At 40.0% G+C, this 24602-nt stretch overlaps 1 protein-coding gene across 4 annotated transcripts in view; it reads left to right on the plus strand.

The window, feature by feature from the left end:
• The window catches only part of LOC123498826, a 111936-nt gene that overhangs the window by 50274 nt on the left and 37060 nt on the right, over positions 1–24602 (plus strand). For 2 of the 4 annotated variants that reach the window (XM_045246272.1, XM_045246271.1), the window contains 6 exons: positions 634–795; positions 1607–1851; positions 2058–2288; positions 4797–4932; positions 20594–20765; positions 23009–23351. In XM_045246272.1, the coding sequence (XP_045102207.1) occupies positions 634–795; positions 1607–1851; positions 2058–2288; positions 4797–4932; positions 20594–20765; positions 23009–23172 (1110 nt within the window). In that variant the 3' untranslated portion in view covers positions 23173–23351. Of the gene's footprint in view, positions 1–633; positions 796–1606; positions 1852–2057; positions 2289–4796; positions 4933–20593; positions 20766–23008; positions 23352–24602 lie in introns of those variants that run through there. The other 2 variants (XM_045246274.1, XM_045246273.1) reach the window with 2 other exon arrangements.

The raw sequence follows: 24602 nt of genomic DNA on the forward strand, positions 1-24602 counted from the left end.
GGTTTCTTCCCATCTCTTAAACCCAATTTTCCTTTCAAGCTTGAATCCATCATTTCTGGTTCCATCCTGGCTACTGATCCTAAGAATTACATGGATGAACAGTTTACAAAGATGTTAGCAATGATTTAGAATGTTGGCGACGAAATGCCAGAAGTTGGAATCTGTCTACTCTTCCGTGCATGACAAAATAATGATAATAGAAAAATGTACAACTAAAAGTAACAATGAGAACTAATGAAGAAAAAATCCAAGATAGGAGAAATACTATAAACAAAGTAAAAAGTTCATCCATTGTATTAGCCCGCTGGAGGATGATGAGAGTGTTACTTTTTAGGATTAGTTTTGTTGCCGTGAGCCGGTACCCCTCCTAAAAAGAAAATGATAGAAAAGTGAGTGTAAGTGATGACAGTAGGTGAGGACTGAACAGGATACGAATACCAGCAGGACAATGAGTACATGGTGTATTGAATCTTAGCTCGTACATGTGTTCTGTCAGCTTTTGTTTAAGATTCTTTTGAGTGCAGATACCTCAAGTCTACATGTAAACCTGTTTGTACACGTGGCTGTTGGTAGAGATAAGAAACATGAAAAAAAAAAAACCTTACCCTCGTTCCTTGTCCCTCCATCTCACAGCTGCAGAGGAAACGACACATCGGCAACGACATCGTGTGCGTGGTGTTTCTGGAAGCAGACAACACACCTTTCTCTCCAGCTTGCATCAAGTCACACTTCCTGCACACCTTCATCGTGGTCAGGACAAGTCCCAGGATCAAGTTCAAGCCTACAAGATACGAGGTGAGCTTCTCAATTGGTGACTTCCTTAGTTCATGAGTTCCTGTGTTTTCAAGTCTCTGATCTCCTGAGTTCTAGAATCCCATATTATCATTATCATCGTCATCATCTGGTTGGGATATGGATTTGCAACAGCACTCTTTCTTTTCGTTACAAAGGCTGCCGTGTTATTCCATTACACCCTTTTGTGCTAGCAGTGCCTAGCACCATAATATTATGACCTCATGCAGTGTTCTTTGGGCTGTTTCCATTTGGTTTCGTCACAGCGGATCAACCTTCGCTAACCTGGTTGGCCTCTTGCGCCTTCTTGAGTCACACCCATCCATTAATATCCTAGGTCTTTCTCTCTTTCTTATGGCGAATAGATTAATCGCCAGCATCCTCCTCATCATATATATATTTTTTTTTTCATGTAAAAGCGGAAAACTGGCCAAGGGCAACAAAAAGATTAGAAAAGGGCCCACTCAGTCGCCAGTCCCCTGGAAGATCCGAAAGGGTTAGCCAGAAGACTGGGATAAATGTCTTGAAACCTCCCTCTTAAATGAAGTCAAGTCATTGGAAACTGGAAATACAGACATGTCTCCACTTGTCACTTCCTAAACAACCTCAGTCTCTCCTCGCTAGCTTTGCCCCACAGTCAGCGTGTGCTTGTTGCGTCTGTAATGTTTTCCTTCTTGATGTATTCAGTCTCGTCAGTCCTGCAGCAGAAAATCACATAACATTCATTTCATCGACTTGTAACTCCCCTTCAGTCAATCATCCAACCATTAACACTCACACACTGGCGGTGTCACACTCACACCCGTTCCTGCAGGTGGCCGTTGTGTCGAGGGACGAGGTGGGGGCGTACAAACCTTACCTGTTTGAGCAGAGCTGCTTCGAGAAGGGCCCCATGTTCCGCGAGTGGCTCCTCACCAAGATTGTGAACGGAGAACGTGCCTCCTATTCTGCGCCCAAGTTTGCCCGTATGCAGGACCGCACCCGCTCCCAGATGCTGGAGGACCTTGTCAACAACCTGCAGAACCACGCCGAGACAGGCCAGATACCCAAGCCCTACAGGTACCACGGCTACACTCCCTCCCTCAGCCTCTCCTTCAGTAGCACTTCATGACTTTTTCCCAATCGTTTAGTTCAGTGGTTCTCAAACTTTTCAAACTTACGAAACCCCCTACAGCCCCTTCACCCAATATAGATAGAACACCCCCACATGTAATTATAGACGCTAAATTGATGTGGACTTCACGTAGTCACTCACTCTCTCTCAGACGCGGGTCGTGGCGGCCTATCGGTCACATGCGGCCGTCATCGCCGCTACTGGACTCGGTGCGGGACCTGTTCGAGGGGCACGATCAGCTGGCCAAGGACTTCACCCGTGCCTTCCACAACAGCGACAACCAGTTTAACAACATGCTCTTCGACGTGACCTTCCTGGTGGGGTCAGGCAAGGAGAAGTGCAAGCTGTACGGCGTAAGGGCCATCCTAGGGGTGCGCAGTAGGTGAGGAAGCACACACGGCAAGCCATGCTCAGTGCACGCTCTAATCCTGCTACACCTGTCTATTGCCACTATTATTGTTACCAGGCCTGTTATGTGGAGTGTTCTTGTTTTTCTTTACTTGACTGGACGGATTATGAATCTCTGTCACTTCCGCTGTTGTATTAGATGAATTTTCTGAAACACATCTGCGCCGCACTTCCATTATTTCGAAAGGTTCTAGTAGTTGAGAGCTGCACGTGCTTTTGAAAGGGGTTCTTACGGTTTTAGTGAAATATTAACAACAATCTACTTCAATGAAAGGAGAAGCAGTGTTGGGAACGCAGCTAATCATCCTTGTGGCCCTGGAAAATAGTCGTGGTGAGAGAGCGAAGCGTTTATTAATACTGCCTTTCATTGGTATTCATCCTTTTCATGTCTTACTTTATTCACTGTCCAGATTTATTTATTTATTTACTTCTATGTTTTCTGATAAATACTGCGCCTTAAGATGAGATTGAGTCAAAGTATGAAGACTGAACAGTATGAAATTAGGAATAAGTGCATACTCGCATAGTACATTTGCCCACGACTGTGTAGGTGTCAGCTTTTTGTTTACAAACGGAAGATTTGATGAGTGTTAACACCTTATAAAAAATACTGTCAACACAAGGGATGTATTTCATATCTATATTCCGGCTACTCTGTGGTAAAGTGGTTGGCTCGTGGTCGTGAAATCGATCCTGCTCCACGGTAGTAACTTGGTGAGATTGGTATACTGTTTTCTCTTCAATCTCAGCTAAGGATTGGCCACAAGCTGAAATATCTGCCTTAATGACTCCTTGTGCAATCGATAGGCATTAAGCCCAAGCCTTTCCTTTCCAAGTCTTCAGCAATGTTGATGACAGCGTGATGTGTTTGTAGTTTGCCACATGTTAGCGGCTATCCACCCACAAAACTACGAATATTACATATGCTCATAGTCTAATTTTTACAAAGGCTCATTGAAGATATTTGTTCACTGCTGTCCACACCGACATGGCTCAAGACCTGGAAAAATCAATTAATTATAGGATGAAGTAGACCACGAATACGACACCGCTCTTCCGCCATACCTGCCCTGCCACTGCCTCTGCTCATTGCCCATCCCGATACGCCTATCAGCCACTACACTACACCTGCCCACCTCCACCACCACATCTGTAGATCATCATTCACACCTTTCAACCAGTACACAACGTTCCACGACCACGGCACCACCTACGCATTACTACCACCACCACACCTGCCCACCATCATCACACCTGCGCACCACCACACTTATTTTACCCGTGGTTAGTTTTTTACATAATCTATTTGTACACTTAACCAGTGATACCTGTTAATTAATTCAGGCGATACCTAAGAGAACAGGTAACTTCTGCCGCCCCATTCTCTCCAGTATCGCCTTTATTTCAATCATACACCAGCAATATTAGGTAATCTTATCACACATTTTAATGGCTTTTCCTGCTATTTAGTAATGTGTTTACTAATAACAAACCTTTCTGAGTTCGTCTTGTTTCACAGTCACTTCTGAGCTTTAGTCAATCTAAAAATGGATAAATACAGGAGTCCTCTCTTAACGCACGGGAAAGGAACCAAGAACCGAATAATAGAACCCTATTTTATAAATAAGATTGAAACCGGGACCCATCACGACTGCCTACCTTTATATTTCACCATGTTACGCATTGTGGACTTATTAATAGAGTTAAATCTGCCTACTTCACAGAGCTTCTCACCTGCCTCAACCTTGGCTATGATTTCTAGTTTCTCTTGAAGCGAAAATATTTTACATTTCTTGATAAGCTATACCTGTACCACCCTTCTCTTTCGTATTTTGGAAGGAGCCATATTCACATACCTAGAAAGATCACAGATATTACGTATCACAAACCTGCAAAGGTCAAAAATATCATAATGCTTAGCAAACGTTTAACATGAAAGCGTAACACAGGCAAGCTGGAACAACATGCCTGGACCAAAACATAAAAACGGCATCGAACTGTCTTGTTGGTTCTTTGTTATCTAATGTTTAAGTTATATATTTTGACATTTAATTATTATTTTTGTTCTTAGAATATAATTTCTAGATTTATTTGAATTTATTTTAATGGTTTTTGGTGAAAAAAAATTATAACAAATATATTTTCTTTTTAAATGAAAGTTTCTTGCGCCCAGTGCGCATAAAGTTGGAAATTTTGCACAATGTATGATGGAAACAAAGTGAGGGCGCGCATTAAGCGGGAAACGTATTAACTGAGATGCGAATTAAAAGAGGACCTCTGTATATTACTTTATTTACCATCTCTCTTATTTTGTTGATGCCTATTAAGATTTTATTTCAAGTAGTACATTGTGGTGTTGCATTTTGTAGTGACAGGATTAACCATTAAGCAATGGTAATTTTCCCGATATCTGTTTAATTTCCTTTCATCTTACCACTTCACTCTTCCTCTGCTCCTGACTCATGGTTCCTCTTCCCTCCAGAGTGTTCCAGGAGATGCTGTACGGCTTCAGCACAGGCTTTGGCTCCCCGCAAGTGTCAGTTGCGGACATCCTGGCACGAGCCGTCCCCACCCTCCATTCACCCTCACACAAACCAAAGAGCTCCAACTTCCTTCAGGTGAGACTTTCCTTATGTTTGTTTAATGAAACTTATGGAGTAACCCCACACTCACACACACACACACACACACGCGTAGTGTAGTGGTTAGCACGCTAGGTTCACAACCGAGAGGGTCCGGGTTCGTATCCCGGAAAGCGGCGAGGCATATAGGCAAGCCTCTTAAAAAATTGTGTAGTCCCAGTTCACTTAGCAGTAAATAGGTACGGGATGTAATTCGAGGGGTTGTGGCCTCCCTATCCCGGTGTGTGGAGTGTATTGTGGTCTTGGTCCTACCCGAAGATTGGTCTTTGAGCTCTGAGCTCGCTCCGTAATGAGAAAGGCTGGCTGGGTGACCAGCAAACGACCGTGATGAATGAATTACGCAGTACGCACACACCGGGAACTTCCTTGTGAGCGGTTGTGTTCCCCGGAGCTCCCAGAGGAACATACTCCCACATCAGGCGTTGTGAAGCAAACCTAGACTGTATGTACAGGAGGGAATGAGGCCATAAGGTTGTCCTGTCTCCTGGAATAAGCAAGGTTTGGGTGCCGTTTGCAGTGCAATTTGGAGGGAGAGGCAGAAATAGGTGGCGCTGCCAGACGTATTATTTCAAAACATTCGTCATGTCTAGGAAACCGAAGATGTACTGAAACACCAGTAGGACTGAAGAGATTGGGAGAAGATAACACTGACAAGGAATTTTCAGGATTTAGAGAGGAAAAAGGTAATGTGAGAAGGCTGATGAACGTGGAGAAGGAGATGAGATATATGAAGGAAGTGATCTCAAGTATCATGGAAAACAAGACAAATTAATTGAAAAAAAAGAAAAACTGAACTAAACGTAAAAATAGAAGAATGTGAGAAAGTAAGAGAAGTAAACCAGGTGATGGAAGAGGAGATGGAGAAGGTAAAGAAACAAAATGATATATTAATGGCTACATGTTGCGAATGAGGAGTCTTTATAAAGCCTACAACAGGAAGTACAGGATGGGGCAGGCAAAGTGGAAAATGGATTGGTTGAGATCAAATTGGAGAAATTAAGAAATACCTGGAAAAGGGAACAGGAAGAGGAAAAAAATAAATTCTCAGAGGTAGTAAAGATACATACAAGAAAAGACAAATGACACAGTAATACAAGTAATTAAGGACAAAAGGAAGATTTGGTGAGGGACAGTGGAGAAGAGGAAATGTATCCTAATTTTTGAACTGAAGAAAAAAATAAAGAAAAGTAACAACTTTGTGAGGCAAAGAGAAGAGAGAGATTTGACAAAGGGTGTTATTAAGTTAATTCAAGACAGCATGCAGGGGTTGGAACAAGAAGTGGAGGAAGTGATTAAATTGGGAATGTTTTCCCCTTCACTAAATCTTTCCAATCTGATCACTTTCTCCACTGAAAGTGAGAATGAAATCACAAGTGGCAGTAAAGGAGATAATGGCAAGTAAAGGAAAATTGGCTAAAGATACTGAATTTAACAATATATGGATAAAAAGAGGTATTACCCTGGAAGAGAGAGAAAAGGAGAAAGTGCTAAGAAATTAAGCTAAGGAAAAAAATGAGAAAAGTACAGAGATTGAGAAAAGAATTTCTACTGGAGGGTTCTAGATATGAGATTAAAGAAGTGGTATCTTCAAAAGAAAGAGAAAGTAATGGAAGAGGCAAGAAATTAAGAGTGACATTTATAAATATAGATGGGTTATCGTCCAGTGTGTTAGAGGTTAGAGACTATTCTAAAGCTGAACTCTTCGCTCAAACCTTTGCTACCAACTCAACTTTGGATGATTCTGGGCATATTCCTCCTACTCCTCCACCCTCTGACTACTTCATCCCTAAAATTAAAATTCTTTATAAAGACGTTTTCCTGGCCCTCTCTGGCCTTGATTCTCGGAAGGCTTACGGTCCGGATGGAGTCCCTCCTGTTGTTCTCAAAAACTGTGCTTCCGAACTCGCTCACTGCCTGGTCAAACTCTTTCATCTGTGTCTCTCTACTTCTATTTATCCTTCTTGCTGGAAGTTTGCTCACATTCAACCTGTCCCTAAAAAGGTGACCACTCCAATCCTTCTAACTACCGCCCTATAGCTTTGATTTCCTGCCTTTCTAAAGCCTTTGAGTCTATCCTTAATAGGAAGATAATGAGGCATCTATCAGCTCACAACCTTCTCTCTGATTGCCAGTATGGTTTCCGTAAAGGCAGATCTACTGGTGATCTTCTTACTTTCCTAACTGAATCTTGGTCATCCTCTTTTAGGGACTTCGGTGAAACCTTTGCTGTCGGCCTTGACATATCGAAAGCCTTCGATAGAGTCTGGCACAAATCTTTAATTTCTAAACTACCCTCCTACGGATTCTATCCTTCTCTCTGTACCTTCATCTCCAGTTTCCTTTCCGATCGTTCTATTGCTGCTGTAGTAGACGGTCACTGTTCTTCCCTAAAACTATCAACAGTGGTGTTCCACAGGGTTCTGTCCTATCACCCACTCTCTTTCTATTATTCATCAATGATCTCCTAAATCTGACTCAATGCCCTATCCACTCCTATGCTGATGATACCACCCTGCATTATTCAACAGCGTTCAACAGACGCCCAACCCAACAACAATTAAATGACTCAAGGCGAGATGCTATAGGACGCCTAACTTCTGATCTTTCACTTGTTTCTGATTGGGGCAGAGAAAACCTGGTTTTGTTCAATGCCTCAAAACTCAATTTCTACAACTATCTACTCGACATAACCTTCCAGACAACTATCCTCTCTTCTTCAATAACACTCAACTTCCCTCTCCTCTACATTAAACACACTCGGTCTATCCTTCACTAAAAATCTAAACTGGAAATTTCACATCTCTACTCTTGCTAAATCAGCTTCCAAGAAGTTAGGTGTCCTATGGCGTCTTCGTCCATTTTTCTCCCTCCCAGCTGCTTGCTCTGTACAAGGGCCTTATCCGCCCGTGTATGGAGTATGGCTCTCATGTCTGGGGATCCACACACAGCTTTACTAAACAAGGTGGAATCTAAAGCTTTTCGTCTTATCAACTCTTCTCCTCTAACTGACTGTCTTGATTCTTTAAGTCACCGCCGCAATGTTGCATCTTTATCTGTCTTCTACCGCTGTTTTCATGCTGTCTGCTCTTCTGAACTTGCTAACTGCATGCCTTCCCCCTCCTGCGGCCTCGCTGCACAAGACTCTCTACTTCTTCTCATCCCTATTCTGTCCATCTTCCTAATGCAAGAGTTAACCAGTATCTTCACTCCTTCATTCCCTACACTGGTAAACTCTGGAACTCTCTACCTGTGTCTGTATTTCCACCTGCCTATGACTTAAACTCTTTCAAAGAGGAGTGTCAAGACACCTCTTACGTTAACTGGACCCTCCTTTTAGATTTTTTGTTTTTCTCTTTCTACTTTCCTCTTAACAGGGCCTGGCAACCAGCGGATTTTTTTTTTCCAACACTTTGTTTGCCCTTGGCCAGTGCCCTTGTAATGTAAAAAAAAAAAAAAAAAAAAAAAAAATTTGAAGGAGAAAAGACCAAATTTAATGTGCATAGTAGAAACAAAGCTAAGGAGGAGATCCATGTTATAGCTTTAAGGAAGAGAGATACAAAAGTTGGAGAAGAGACAGAAAGGGTAAAGGAGGAGGAGGAGTGCTAATAATGGTTTGTGATAATATATGTGTGGAGGAAGTGCACTATAGAGATGGCATGGCAGAAGTAGTGGGAGTAACAATCAAGACAGAAGAAATTAGAAAAAGGAAAATCATAGTTGTGCATGTGCCACCTAAGACAAATACATGGAGAACAGAATAACATAAGGAAATGCAAGGAGAGGTGATTAAGTGCTTTGATAATATCATAAGAAGAGTTGGAAAAATACTATTAATAGGAGACTTCAACTGCAAAAGAGTAAACTGGAAAGAGATGAAAGTAATGGGTAATGCTGGACAGTGGAGCAAGGAGATGTTACAGTTAACTATGGTGAATACATTGGATCAGCGGGTGGAGGAACCAGGCGCGGATCCAGAATATCTATTTGGGGGGGGCCCGCCGCCATCAAGATAGTGAAGACCAATGGATAGTGATTAGTGATGGCAGAGCATACAGTCGAGATTTTTAAAGGGGAGCGGAGATTTGGGGGGGGGGCCCGGGCCCCCTGGGCCCCCCCCCCTGTATCCGCGCCTGGGAGGAACCAACACGGTATAGAGGGGAAGAAAATCCATCATTGCTTGACCTAGTATTCACTTAGATGTTGAAGTTCCCTCCCATCATACAATATCAGAGTCCAATGGAAGAAGTGACCTTGTAGGAAGAGGATGTGCTAAGATACTGGGAGGACTACAAAAAGTAGAGATTAAATTATGCAAGAGCAAATTTTGAAAAAAGTAAAGACAATTTTTTGTTGGCATTGAATGGAGGAACATTATGAACAGAAAGACAGACCAAGGAAAATATAAACTATTGCTACAGAAGTATAATGAGGGAATGAGGAAATACATACCAATCCATAGAGTAAAAAAAAGTATACAAGCTTGGTACAATGCCAGATATATAAGCTAAAAGGATAAAGCTTGGAAGAAACTCAAAAAGCAGATAAATGAAAGCAACAGACAGCAGTATAAGGATACTAGAAATGTATATATTTGAGTAAGGAGAGAGAAAGAAAGAAACTTTGAGAAAGATGTGGTGTGGAAAAGCAAAGATGAACTCAAGCTTTTCTACAAGTAAGATGAAGAATAAGGAAACCATAGAAAAAAATAATTAAAGGAGAGAAAACATACCAAACAGCAAAGGAAATGAGTGAAATAGTGAATGAGAGTTTCAAAACTGTGTTCACTGAAGAAGAGGAGTTTACAGAACCAAATACGACATTGCATTGTCAGAGCTTGCAAGAAATCATAGTGCACAAAGAAGATATTGGACGACTACCAGAAAATTTAGATGTCAGAAAAGCGATGGAGCTGGATGGTGTGCCAGGCTGAGTACTTAAGGAATGTAAAGATCAATTGTTAGAACGAGTTTGGGAAATGGTTAAAAGCTCATGAAAAGAAGGGAGAGTACCACTGGAATTGAAGAGAGCTAACATAATCCTAATATTCAAAGGAGGAAAGTCAACAGACCGTGTCACTTACATGTGTTGTGAAGATATGTGAAATTGTTATCAAAGAAAATGGATATCTGGAAGAAGAATAAGTTATATCAAACAGACAATTTGTGTTCAGGATAGGAAGATCAAATGTGTCAGATTTAATAAGTTTCTACTCAAGAGTAGTAGAAAGACTGGAGAGCAGAGATGGATGGGTGGACACGGTATACCTGGACATAAAAAAAAGGCTTTTGATAAAGTCCCACATAGCAGACTACTTTGGAAGTTGGAGAACATAGGAGGATTGAGAGAAATTGAATAAGGGATTACTTAAAGGACAGAGAGATGAGAACTGTGTTCAGAGATACATACTCATCTTGGAATAAAGTAACAAGTGAGTGCCACAAGGGTCAGTGTTAGCTCCCATTATGTTTCAGGTATATGTAAATGACACACAGTATGGAGTGACCAGTTATATTGATTTGTTTGCTGATGATGCAAAATTGCTAAGAATAATCAAGACCCGAGAAGACTATTTACTGCTGCAGGAAGATATAGACAAAATTTATGAGTGGAGTAAGAAATGGAAGTTAGAGTTTAATGCCAAGAATGTCATGTAATGGAATTAAGAAAGAGTAAGAGAAGACCAGTATGGAACTTCTTGATAGGAAAGGAACAAATAATGAAGACTAAAGAGGAAAAAGATCTAGGAGTGGTTATACAAGAAACTCTGAGCCCTGAAAAACACATAAGATATTTGGAACAATGTATAAAATGTTAACTAATATTAGGGTGGCATTTTAGTACTTAGACAAAGATATGTTGAAAAAATTATTATAAGTATGATACGTCCACAGTTGGAATATGCAGCAGTGGTGTGGTTGCTGAACTTGAAAAACAATATAAGAAGATTAGAACAGATCTAGAGGATAGCTAGAAAGATGGTGCCAGAACTAAAGGACCTAACATATGAAGAAAGACTGAAAGAAATGAGACTGCCAACCTTACAAGATAGAAGAGAAAGAGGAGACCTAATAATATTGTATAAAATAGTTAATGGTATTGAAAAGATAGACAAGCAAGACCTGGTGCTGGTGATAGAAGCTGGAAGGACAAGAAAATATGCAAAGAAGATTAGGATGAGGCAGTGTGTGAAAGTTATTGGAAAATACAGTTTTCCACAGAGAATGGTTGAAAAGTGGAATGCATTGAATGTTGAAGTTGTTACAGCACATAATTTGCATAACTTTAAAGAAAAATTAGATAAGTGGAGATATGGAGACAGGACACTATGAGTCCCACTTAAACCATGTACAATACAACTAGGTAAATATTCACACACACACACACACACAAACACACACACACACACACACACACACACACACACACACACACACACACACACACACACACACACACACACACACACACACACACACACACACACACACACACACACACACACACACACAGATTGGGAGCTTTTGAGGAAGGCAAGAATAGACCATTAAAATTGAAACTAAAGTCTCAGGTGGCAGCGGAGGCCTTGTTGAGGAGGGCTTGGAAACTTAAGGACTCTGAGGAAACCAAAACAATTTACATAAGAAGAAATATGTCACAAGATGAGAGAATGAAGACGAAGGAGCTAGTATCTGAAGAGAAGGAGAGGAATGACGAAAGAACAGAGGAGGAAAAGATCAAGTTTTTTTGGAGGATGAGAAATGGGAGGCTAAAGAAGTGGTGGAGGCATTACATGGAAGAACGAGACTGGGAATGGATTTCTGTCTAAGAGGCTAGAATGTATGGATTACCTAAGAAATAACGAACTGGACATAATGTGTGTAGTGGAAACAAAGCTAAGGCCCGAAATAAAGCTAGACTGGTTTGTTGTAAAACACTACAAAGTATGGAGAAATGATAGAAAAAATAAAGGTGGTGGTGGTATAATGGTTCTTACTAAGGATTATCTGATAGTGAAGGAGGTGAACTATAGTAAGAGAAATGAGGAAGTGATAAGTATGCTTATAACAGATGGCAAGAGGGACATTGATATTATAACAGTATACATACCACCCAGAACCAGTGCTTGGGAATATGAACAGTACCAAATGGTGATGAGAAATACTCTAGACAGAATGAAGCAAGAACTCAACAGAAAGGATAGAGTGATGATAGTTGGAGACTTTAATTGCAAAGAAATAGTGTGGGAAGACTACGAAGTGGTGAAAGGTGGTGAGTGGGTAGAAGAATTGTTAAAGGTAGCAACAAATAACTTGATGGTGCAGTGGGTGAGATCACCAACAAGATGCAGGGGACAGGATGTTGCAGCAAGGTTGGATTTGGTATTTACCAGGGGAATCTCTCTAAAAGAGGAAATTGAACATGAAAGTACCTTGGGGAAAGGCGATCATGATGTCCTAAGCTTTGAGCTGGATACAGAATTAAGCACGAATAAGATTGTAGAACGCAGGGAGGAAAAATTAAATTATACTAGGGCAAATTATAACCATATAAGGGAGTTCTTTAATGAAGTTGACTGGTCCGTGGTATACCAGGAAAGAGATATGCAATTGAAGTACGATAAATTTATGGATTTGTATAACTCTGCTGTGAAAAAGTTTGTGCCATATTACAGGAAGGGGACTTTAAATAATAAACAGTGGTTTAATAGAAATTGTGAAGAAGCAAAAAAGAACAAAGAAAAAAAGAAAAGGCATGGAAGAAACTTAAGAAAAGCAGTGATGTATTATCAAGGGAAGGCTACAAAACAGCAAGGAATAGATATGTTGAAGTAAGGAGAACAGCACAGAAGGAATATGAACAGAGGGTGGTGGAAAACTGTGATAGTGACCCAAAAATGTTTTACAAATTCATAAATGGAAAACTAAATAAAAGGGAGGCAATAGAAAAGGTAAAAAACAGGGAAGAAGTATATGAAGATGCTGGAGAGATAGCTGAGATTTTGAACGACAACTTTTGCAAAGTGTTTACAAAGGAGGAGCATTTTATGGGAGGAAGGCCTACGGAAATAAAGCATCATGGTTACTAAGGAAGACGTAAGGAAAATTATAAGCAATCTGGATATTAATAAATCAATGGGGCCTGATGGCATATCTGGGAGGTTGCTAAAAGAATGTAAGGATCAATTGTTGAACCCCATATTTGATATTGTGGAAACCTCCATACGAACAGGATTAGTCCCGAAAGAGTGGAAAAGAGCTGACATTGTGCCTATATATAAGAATGGTAGTAGAATGGAACCGCTAAATTATAGACCAGTATCGTTGACTAGTATATTGTGCAAGGTATGTGAAGAAGTAATTAAAGCTAAGTGGAGTGAGTATCTAGAAAGTGAAAACATTCTGAGTGAAAGGCAGTTTGGTTTCAGAAAAGGAAGATCGTGTGTATCCAATTTATTATGTTTTTATTCAAGAGTGACTTACATACTGCAACATAGAGAGGGATGGGTGGATGCTATCTACCTGGACTTGAGAAAGGCCTTTGATAAAGTACCACACAATAGACTGATGTGGAAACTAAAGATGACTGGAGGAGTAAATGATAAACTAGCAAAATGGATGGAAAATTACTTAATGGGAAGAGAAATGAGAATAGTGGTGAGAGGAAGGAAGTCCGAGTGGAAGAAGGTAACCAGTGGAGTTCCACAAGGGTCAGTGCTGGGTCCCATCATGTTTTTGATTTATGTTAATGATATGCCAGTAGGAATTGACAGTTACATGAACATGTTTGCGGACGATACTAAAATTATGAGGAGAGTAAAGAATGTGGAAGAATGTAACAAGTTACAGGAAGATCTTGATAAAATATATGAGTGGAGTAAAGAGTGGCAGATGGAATCTAATATAGACAAGACCCATGTTATGAAAATGGGAAGAAGTAGATACAGACCAAACTGGGATTACAGACTGGGTAATGAGAAAATTAAAGAGACCAATGAGGAGAAAGACTTAGGAGTAACCGTGCAAAACACTTTGTCACCGGAGAAACACATTAACAAGATTTTTTTGAAAAGATACAACATGCTTCAAAATATTGGCCTTGCATTCCACAACCTAGATGAAGGAATGATGAAGAAGATATTATGCACCTTAATAAGACCCCAGCTAGAATATGCAGCATGTGTCTGGTCACCGCATATGAAAAAAATGTGAAGAAGGTAGAAAGGGTACAAAGGCTGGCAACAAGGATGGTACCAGGACTCAGGGAGTTAGACTATGAGGAAAGACTGAGGAAGCTGGGGGTGACCACATCAGAAGAGAGAAGAACAAGAGGAGACATGATAACTATGTATAAATTGGTGAACAAGATTGACATACTGGATAGAGAGTTGATAAAGGTGACCACAAGTAATTATCTCCGAGGACATGGAAAAAAGCTAATAAAGGACATCTGTCTAAATGACGTGATAAAATACAGTTTCCCGCATCGTAGCATTGATAAGTGGAATAAACTGAGCAGTCATGTCGTTGACGCGGTGTGTGTCAATCAGATGAAAGAGAGATATGACAGGAATGGACAAGGAGACAGGACACAGAGAGCTTAGCTCGGGCCCTGTAATACACAAATAGGTAAAAACACACACACACACACACACACACACACACACACACACACACACACACACACACACACACACACACACACACACACACACACACACACAGAAATGAGAACAATAATTAAGGACAGACCATCAGAATGGGGCTTGGTGGAGAGTGGAGTTCCACAGGGATCAGTGTTGGCACCAGTAATGTTCGCGGTCTACATAAATGACATGGTGGATGGGGTGTCCAGTTATGTGAGCCTATTTGCAGACAATGCAAAATTGTTAAGAAAAGTGAGATGTGACAAAGATTGCGAACTACTCCAGGAAGACTTGGACAGAATATGGAAATGGAGCTGTACATGGCAAATGGAGTTCAACACGACAAAATGCAAGAAAATAGAGTTTGGCAAGAGTGAAAGAAGAATCAGGAGTATGTACAAGATAGGAAATGAAGACATAAAAACCAGTCATGAAGAAAAAGACCTTGGGGTGACAATTACCAATGACCTATCGCCAGAGAGACATATAAACAAAATAATTGGAGAAGTATTGAACTTATTGAGGAACATAAGAGTGGCGTTCAGATATTTAGATGAAGAAATGATGAAGAAAATAATTACTGCAATGATAAGACCGAGGCTTGAATATGCAACAATACAGTGGGCTCCGAACTTAAAGAAACACATAAGGAAACTAGAGAAAGTACAGAGGGCTGCAACGAAAATGGTGCCTGACTTAAGAGATTTGACTTATGAAGACAGACTGAAAAGAATGCAACTTCCGACCCTGGAAAACAGAAGAGAAAGGGAGACCTGATAGCAATATACAGAGTGATGATTGGCATGGAAAAATGGATAGGGAAGATCTGTGTATGTGGAATGAAAGAATGTCGAGAGGGCATGGGAAAAACTAAAATGGCCACTTATAGGAGAGATGTGAAAAATATAGCTTCCCTCATAGAAGGGTGGAAGCATGGAATAGTTTAGACGTGGAAGTGGTCAACGCAAGGAATATTCATGATTTTAAGAAAAAGCTGGACATTAGTAGATATGGAGACGGGACAGTACGAGCATAGCTCTTTTCCCGTATGTTACAATTAGGTAAATACACACACACACACACACACACACACACCGCATAGTGTAGTGGTTAGCACACTCGACTCACAATCGAGAGGCCGGGTTCGAGTCCCGGTAAGCGGCAAGGCAAATGGGCAAGCCTCTTAATGTGTGGTCCCTGTTCACCTAGCAGTAAATAGGTACGGGATGTAACTCGAGGGGTTGTGGCCTCGCTTTCCCGGTGTGTGTTGTGTGATGTGGTCTCAGTCCTACCCGAAGATCGGTCTATGAGCTCTGAGCTCGCTCCGTAATGGGGAAGACTGGCTGGGTGACCAGCAGACGACCGAGGTGAATTACACACACACACACACACACACACACACACACACACATCTAAATGCAGGTATGTGACAAGGGAAAGAATGAAAGCTGATGATGACAATGTTGGTGAGGGAGGAGGAGAATTTGAAGGCTTTGATACGGCGCAAACTTCACTATTTGATAGAGTCTTAACTATTGAACGTAAATTAGATAAATTGATAAAGGAGAGTATGGGAATGAAAGAGAATGAAGAACAGGATAAAGAGCTCCAGAAATTGAAAGAAAGGATAAAAGAGTGGAAGAAAACGAAACTAGGCTAAGAACCGAAAATGAAGAATTAAAAGTCCAAATAGCGAACTATAAGAAATTGATGGAAGAAGGACTCGGTAAAGCCGAGAAAGAAAAGAAAAGCTAAAAGATCTAGTTAACAAAGAAGAAGAAAGAGTACAAGACGTGATTAAAAAGAAGTACAAGCATGGAGAATCCAAGATAAGAAAGACAAGGAATCATTTCAAGAAGTATTTCAAGAACAGTTAAAAGAAAGAGATGAAAATATGACAAGCAAAATGATAGGAGTCCTCAAGAAAAAGAAAATTTAGTAAGAGAAATTGCGGAAAAAAGAAGAGTGTAATTATTTTTGGACTGAAAGAAAAAATGTTAAATATAGACCAAGAAGGGAAAAAGACGAAATGAAATCAGTAAAAGACCTACTAAAACATCTGAATGACGAGGATAGACAGAACTTAGAAGAGGAAGTAGAAGAAATCCATAGAATGGGACCATATCAAGAAGGAACAGTGAGACCAATTAAGATATTACTAAAATCACAAGCAGCAGCAGAAGTACTATATAGAAAAACGAAACTCAGAGAAACAGAAGGTTGCAAAGATATATATATATATATATATATATATATATATATATATATATATATATATATATATATATATATATATAAAGAAAAATAGAAACGAGGAGGAAAGGAAGAGACACAATGAACTGGTGGCAGAAGCAAAGAGAAAAATAATGAAAGGTCAGAGGAGGAGAAGAAGGCATTTTTGGAGAATTATAGGAGACAGGATAAGGAAATGGTATATAAAAGAGAAAGAAGAGAAAAGAATGGAGCAAGTTTAACTAAAAATGATAAGAACAAGAGATTAAAAATGATGTATACAAACATAGATGGGATTTTATCTAGTAAATTAGAATTAAGAGATTACATAAAGAAAGAAGAACCAGATATTGTATGCCTGGTGGAAACAAAGTTAAATGAGGCAATAAAATAGACATAGATAAAAGGTATAATATATGGAGGAGAGACAGAGTGGGTAAAGGAGGAGGAGGAGTCATGATGATGTTAAGGAAGGAGATAGTGGTAAATCAAGTGGAGTTTGGGAAGGAAAATCAGAAATACTGTATGTTAAGATGCATATTAACAAAAAGGAGTTAACAATCATTGGAACATATGTGCCACCAAAACAAACTCATGGACTAACCAAGAATATAGAGACATGATAGATGACACAATAAGGAGTCTTACAAGAATCATTAAGGAAAGGAGAAAAGTGATATTGATAGGAGATTTCAACTGTAAGGAGGTAGACTGGGAAAATTATGAAAGTGGTATGGGGAAGATGCCTGGGAGATAGATTCCTGAACCTAATGATAGATAATTTGATGGTCCAAAGAGTAAAGGAAAACACAAGATTCAGAGGAAACGATGAGCCGGCAAGATTAGACCTAGTTTTTACAAGGGATATACCAATTAACGATGATATAAGATACAAGTGCCCATTGGGAAAGAGTGACCATGTAATATTAGAGATGGATATAGAAGAAGGAAAGGAAGATAGAGATGAATCATACAAAGGAGACCGATTAAATTACAGAAAGGCTGATATTGAGAATCTCAAGAACTATTTTAAAACGTAAACTGGGAGGAGATGGAAAACTCATTAACGGTTCAAGAGAAATATAACTTATTTTTGGAAATATACAAAACTGGGGTCAGGAATATGTTCCGAAATATAGACCTAAAGAAGAAGGAAAGAAAGATTGGTTTAATGCAAGATGTGCTAGGGCAAAGGAGAAACGAGATGGAGCATGGAAAAGGTGGAGAAGAAACAGAAATCCAGAAAATAAGGAAAACTTCAAAACAGCAAGAAATGAATATGCTAAGGTGAGAAAGGAAGAAGAAAAGAACTATGAAAAGGACATTGTCGAAAAATGTAAGGAACAACCAAAATTGTTCTACAGATTCATAAATGGAAAAATAAGACAAAAAGAAACAATAGAAAGGTTAAAAGGAGAAAACGGAATGGTGGAAGACCCAAAAGTATGGCAGAACTGTTAAATAGTAAATTTCATGAGGTCTTTACTAAGGAATCCAAATTTGAAAGACCACAGGGTAATAGAGAGACTGTCTATATGAAAGAGATTAAAGTAACCAAGCTTGAAATAAAAAGTTGATGACGGAATTGGATGAGGAAAAGGCAATGGGACCGGATGAAGTCTCAGGCAGAATACTGAAAGAATGTAGGGAAGAACTAGCAAGTCAATATACAACATCATGAAATGCTCAATAGAAAATGGAACAGTGCCAGTGGAGTGGAAAAGAGCTGAGGTGGTTCCCATATATAAGAGCGGAAGGAAGGAAGAACCTTTAAATTACAGGCGGTATCACTAACTAGTGTAATATGCAAGATGTGTGAAAAAGTAATAAAGAAGCAATGGATCGAGTTTCTTGAAGACAACAAAATATTATCAAATAGCCAATTTGGTTTTAGAAAAGGTCGGTCATGTGTGACAAATTTATTGAGTTTCTACTCTAGAATAGTTGATAAAGTACAAGAGAGAGGGATGGGTTGACTGTATTTATTTAGATCTAAAAAAGGCTTTTGATAAAGTGCCACATGAAAGATTACTATGGAAGTTAGAGGAGAAGGGTGGCTTAAAAGGAAGCACATTGAGATGGATGAAGAATTACTTAAGGGGGAGAGAAATAAGGACGATAGTTAAAGATATGAAGTCCAAGTGGAGAACAGTAGACAGCGGAGTGCCACAGGGTCAGTATTGGCACCAATACTTTTTCTCGTATATATAAATGACATGCCAGAGGGAGTGAACAGCTACATAAATCTGTTTGTGGACGATGCGAAACTGTGCAGAGTCATTAAACAAAAGAGGATTGTGAAATACTACAGGAAGACTTAAACAAGATCTGGAAATGGAGCAAAAAATGGGAGATGGAATTCAATGTGGACAAAAGCCATGTCATGGAAATGGGAAAAAGTGAAAGACGACCAGTGGGAATCTATAAGATGGGAGATGGAGTAGAACTAGAAAAAGTAAAAAAGGAAAAGGACTTGGGAGTGACAATGGAAGAAAATAATCAACCGGTTAGCCATATTGATAGAATTTTCAGAGAGACGTATAATTTGCTAAGGAATATTGGAGTAGCATTTCACTATATGGACAAGGAAATGATGAAGAAATTGATAAGTACTAAAATAAGACCTAGATTGGAATATGCAGGAGTTGTGTGGACTCCCATAAAAAGAAACACATAAGAAAATTAGAGAGACTACAAAAATGGCTACAAGAATGGTTCCAGAATTTAAAGGGATGGCATATGAGGAGAGACTAAAGGCAATGGATCTACCAACCTTGGAACAAAGAAGAGAGAGGAGATCTGATACAAGTTTATAAATTGATTAACGGAATGGATGAAGTGGATAATGAGAAACTGATCCTGAGAGAAGAATATGACTTTAGAAGCACAAGATCGCATAGTAAAAACTGAGAAAGGAAGATGTCTGAGAGATGTTAAAAATTTAGTTTCCGCAAAGATGTGTTGAGACTTGGAACAGTTTAAATGAAGAAGTAGTGTCTGCAACGAGTGTACATACTTTTAAAGTAAAATTGGATAAGTGTAGATATGAAGACGGGGCCACACGAGCATAAAGCTCAGGCCCTGTAAAACTACAACTAGGTAAATACACACACACACACACACACACACACAAGAGAGGATTGAAAGTTATAAAAATCCATTTTTTATGTACCTTGTGAGAAGTGTGTGCTGCTCTGATGCAATATTGGCCTATTATCTCATCATTGTAATCTCAGTATGATGTTATCTGTTTAATCTCAGTATAATTTAATTAATATACAGATTTTACTGGTTACAGGCCAGATACTGAGTGTTTTTTTTTTTTTGTATGGTAAGGCCTATAGGGCCTGTAGGCACACTTGAAGAGTGTAGGGGAAGCGCTGTTCAGCTTCCGCCCATTAGTGGCGCAGGCAATTTTATTTATAGTGGTAATATTAGGGCCCATATCACTGAAGCTCATCTTGAGTGTAACCACCTAGAACCTGGGTATCATGGTGATATGTAGGTAACTTTAAACCACTCAACAAATGGCAGAGTGTTTTAAGGCTGTGAGATTCGAACCTGTGAGTCTGGATAGACCACCTTATCCAGTATGCCACATGTAAAGCTATAGACTTTCTCTGTTCAGCATAACCAGATAAAAAGACTCCAATATACTCTTCTGTGATAATAAAAAGACAAATAGAAACCTCTGTAACATCGTTAGACAAAGCAGGAGTCACCATCATTCCCTAGTCTTGGTCTTAACATGAGTACTTGCAGGTGCCTGACATAGAGACGCCGCGGCCCAAGAGTGTGCCCAACTCCCCCATTGTGATGCGCGCCTTCTCCCGCCTTGGCACCCTCACCTCGGGCTGGGGCAGGTCATCCAAGAAGAATGATAGACTCTCTGTGGAGGACAAGAAGAAGTGGGCCTCCTCTCAAGACTGCTCAGGTTTGGAGATGCATATATAAAGAATAGAAGAGAAAATTTTAGTAGGGAGTAGAATTTTGGGGGGAAGAGAATTGGAGATTTTTATGTACCAGTTTGTTGCATTAATTGTAAAAAGTTCTTAATAGACATCAATGAATGTGATTGGTATAATGGTTAGGGCACTTTGTATACCTACAAATGACAGGACCCAGGAGTGAATCATATGTCAGATAGAGGCAATGTGGGCTTTGCAAAATGATAATTGCATACTCCCAGTGAGGTAAACACTGGATTAATGGGTGCTGTGAACTCTTCAATAACCCAACTGTGGCTTTACTGCACAGTGGGGCAGTCACAGCCTGTCCTCAAAAAACAACTCTCTTCCTTTACATATAACTGCATGCATCTAATTACACACTCACCTTTCACTCAAAATAGAAAATTAAATGTGGCAATTTTTACATCAGTCTCAGCCCTGTCTGTGGAAGAGACTATAGATATCCCCAGGTCAGACTGCTTTTCTGGCATTGACTCTTGACATTCCTTCAATTTTTCTTCATTAACTTCTGTCCTTCTTTTTAATTTGAAAGTTAACCGGTACTCTCAATCATTCATCCCTGTCTCTGATAAACTCTGAAACTCTCTGGCTGCTTCTGTATTTTCTCTTTCCTATGATTTTAAATCTTTCAAAAAGGAGGTGTCAAGACACTTATCCTTCAATTTTCATTGATTCTCTTGAGATCTCTTTAGGGACAGGCACCTCAGTGGAATTATAGTTCCTCTTTTGTGTTTTTCTTGACCAGTGACCCTTGTAAAAGATTTTTTTAATGTAAGAGGGAGAACTGGCCAAAGGCAACAAAAAGATAAAAAAAGGCCCACTCAGTTGTCAGTCTCCATGAAGATCCAATAGAGTTAGTAAAAAGACAGGGATAAATTTCTTGAAAGCTCCCTTTTGAATGAAGTCAAGTCATGGTAAGATGGAAATACAGACACAGGCAGGGAGATCCAGAGTATATCAGAGAAAGATATGAAAGATTCAGAGTAGTACTGGTTAAACTCTTGCATTAGAGAGTTGGACTAAATAGGGGTGAGAGGAAGAAGAAAGCCTTGATTAGTGAGGCCACAGGAGAAGGAGGAGGAATACTGTTAGTAAGATCAAAATAACAGTTAGCATGAAAGTAGAGGTAAAAGATAGCAAGAGATGCAACATTCCAGCAGTGAGAAAGAGGCTGACGACAGTCAGTCAGAGAAGGGGAGTTAATAACATGAAAAGCTTTTGATTCCACTATCTAATAGAACTGTGTAAGTGGAACTCCCCAAACAAGCAAAGAGTATTCCATACATGAGCGAATGAGGCCCTTGTACATAGTTGGCAGATGGGGGGTGAGAAAAGCTGGCGGAGAATGTCTAGTTTTATAGAAGCTATTTTAGCAAGAGATGAGATGTGAAGTTTTCAGTTTAGATTATGAGTAAAAGAAAGGCTGAAGATATTCAGTATAGAAGAGGGGCAGTTGAGTGTCAATGAAGAAGAGGGGATAGCTGTCTGAAAGGTTGTGTCAAGTTGATACATGGAGGAATTGAATTTTCAAGCCATTGAACACTACTAAGTTTTCTCTGCCCCAATCAGAAATCTTAGAAAGATCTGAAGTCAGGCATTCTGTGGTGTCCCTGCATGACTTGTTAACTTCCTGAAGAGTTGGTCGTCTCTAAAAAGATATGGAAAAGTGTAGGGTAGTATTATAGGTGTAAGAGTGAATAGGGTAAGAAGTTTGGTTAAGATCATTAATGAATAATAGGAAGAGAGTGGATGACAGAACAGAACCCTGAGGAGCACCACTATAAATAGATTTGGAAGAACAGTGGCTGTCTACCACAGTTGCAATAGAACAGTCGGAGTGGAAACTTGAGATAAAGTTGCAGAGAGAAGGATAGAAACCATAGGAGGGTAGTTTTGAGAACCAAGCTTTGTGTCAGACTCTATCAAAAGCTTTTGATATGTCTAATGTGACAGCAAAGGTTTCAATGAAATCTCTAAAAGAAGATGATCAAGTCTCAGTAATAATTCAATCAATCAATCGGTCATTGTCACTTAGATTAGTTACCCAATCTTAGTATGTCATTCAATCAATACATAGTTAACTAGTCAGTCAACCACTCAGTCAGTCTGTCAGTAAGTCAGTTTAGTCAGTTAGTTATTCATTGAGTGAGCCAGTTTCTTGGTGAGTACAGAGGAAGCCTCTGTTACACCAGCCCACCACTGACAGGGAAGGAAGGCAAGGAGCGTCAGGGTGAGAAGAACGCCCTAGCTGTGCCGCGCCTCAGTGTGTGTGCTGACGGGGGCAAGGTGGACCGGGCGAGGCTTTGCCAGACGGAGGTACGTGTGATGGTGCCGCAGACTTCGGAGCGACGCCAGACTCAAGTACGGTAACACTCAGTTTAGTGCACGACAACTCCACCACCACTACCACCACTACCACCATTACTCACCACCACTACTCCAGCACCTGTGTTTAGCCCCATCCACCACTATCACTACTATAATTACCACTAACAATACACGCATACACGTACACACACACTTCACTGGTGGATATCTGTTTCGCGTTCTCCTCCCTTTACATGTCTGTTTTATGATTCACTAGATCAACTAGGCACACACCATCCCTGTCACCACCCAGGCTTTCCTTCATCACTCACTCCCCCACCACATCCATCTAACAAAGGCTGGCACACTGCTGCTGTAAATGAATAATGGTTCCTTTAAATACTCAAATATTATCATTATTATTGCTGTTGGGTTTTCAGTAATTATTTCTTTGGTTTTCTGATGGACATTTAAATCAATGTTTTCAAAAGTTTTAACATATACTTACACTATTTGCTTTAATTTTTTTTCTTTTTTTACATCATGGATGTATATATATAAATCTGATATATTTCATATTTTTATGGAATATGCAATTATTTTTTCTTAGTTCAAATGGACATGTTTTATTGTTATGTTTGTTTTTTGAATAAACAAACAAACAACAACAAAATAGACTAATAAATAAATAATTTGTAAATATCATCATCTTGACTTCAACACACACACACACACACACACACACACACACACACACACACACACACACACACACACACACACACACACATACACACACACACACACACAGTGGTAGCTCAGTGGTTAGAGCAAGCCAGAGGACTTGATTCCTGGCCGGGTGGAGATATTTGGATGTATCTCCTTTCACGTGTAGTGTTCATAGCAGTGAGTAGGTACATGTAAATCGAGGAGTTGTGACCTTGTTGTGGTGTGTGGTGTGTGCCTGGTCTCAGGGCTATGAAGATCGGAAATAATGAGCTCTGAGCTGTTGGGTAAACGTCTGGCTGTCTGAGAGACTGCAGCAGATCAAACAGTGAAACACACACACACACACACACACACACACACACACACACACACACACACACACACACACACACACACACACACACACACACACAGGTGGATGGCTCCCACTCACCAGTAGAGGTTCACATGCTCAGGTGACAAAGTTTTCAGTGAGTTACATGCAGTCATCTAACAATCATCTTACCAAGAAGAACACATGTTAAAGCTCAGTCTTACCATTGACTGGACTGCAAGAGCTCCAAGGTCTCTTGGAGGGTATAAGCTGGTATTCATAAGTCCAGCATTTCAAATTTTTTCACATTACACTAATCATGTCCCAGAACAAAATAGAGTACATAAGTCAGTGAGATGATGGGCAGAGACATCACTAACACATGGTAGGGCTTTGCTGGGTGCGTTTGTGTGGTGTGGGGTTGTTCTTGTCAATAACAAACACAAGAGAA

Source organism: Portunus trituberculatus, chromosome 48 (assembly GCF_017591435.1).
Source record: "Portunus trituberculatus isolate SZX2019 chromosome 48, ASM1759143v1, whole genome shotgun sequence".
In the NCBI taxonomy this organism is placed as follows: domain Eukaryota; kingdom Metazoa; phylum Arthropoda; class Malacostraca; order Decapoda; family Portunidae; genus Portunus; species Portunus trituberculatus.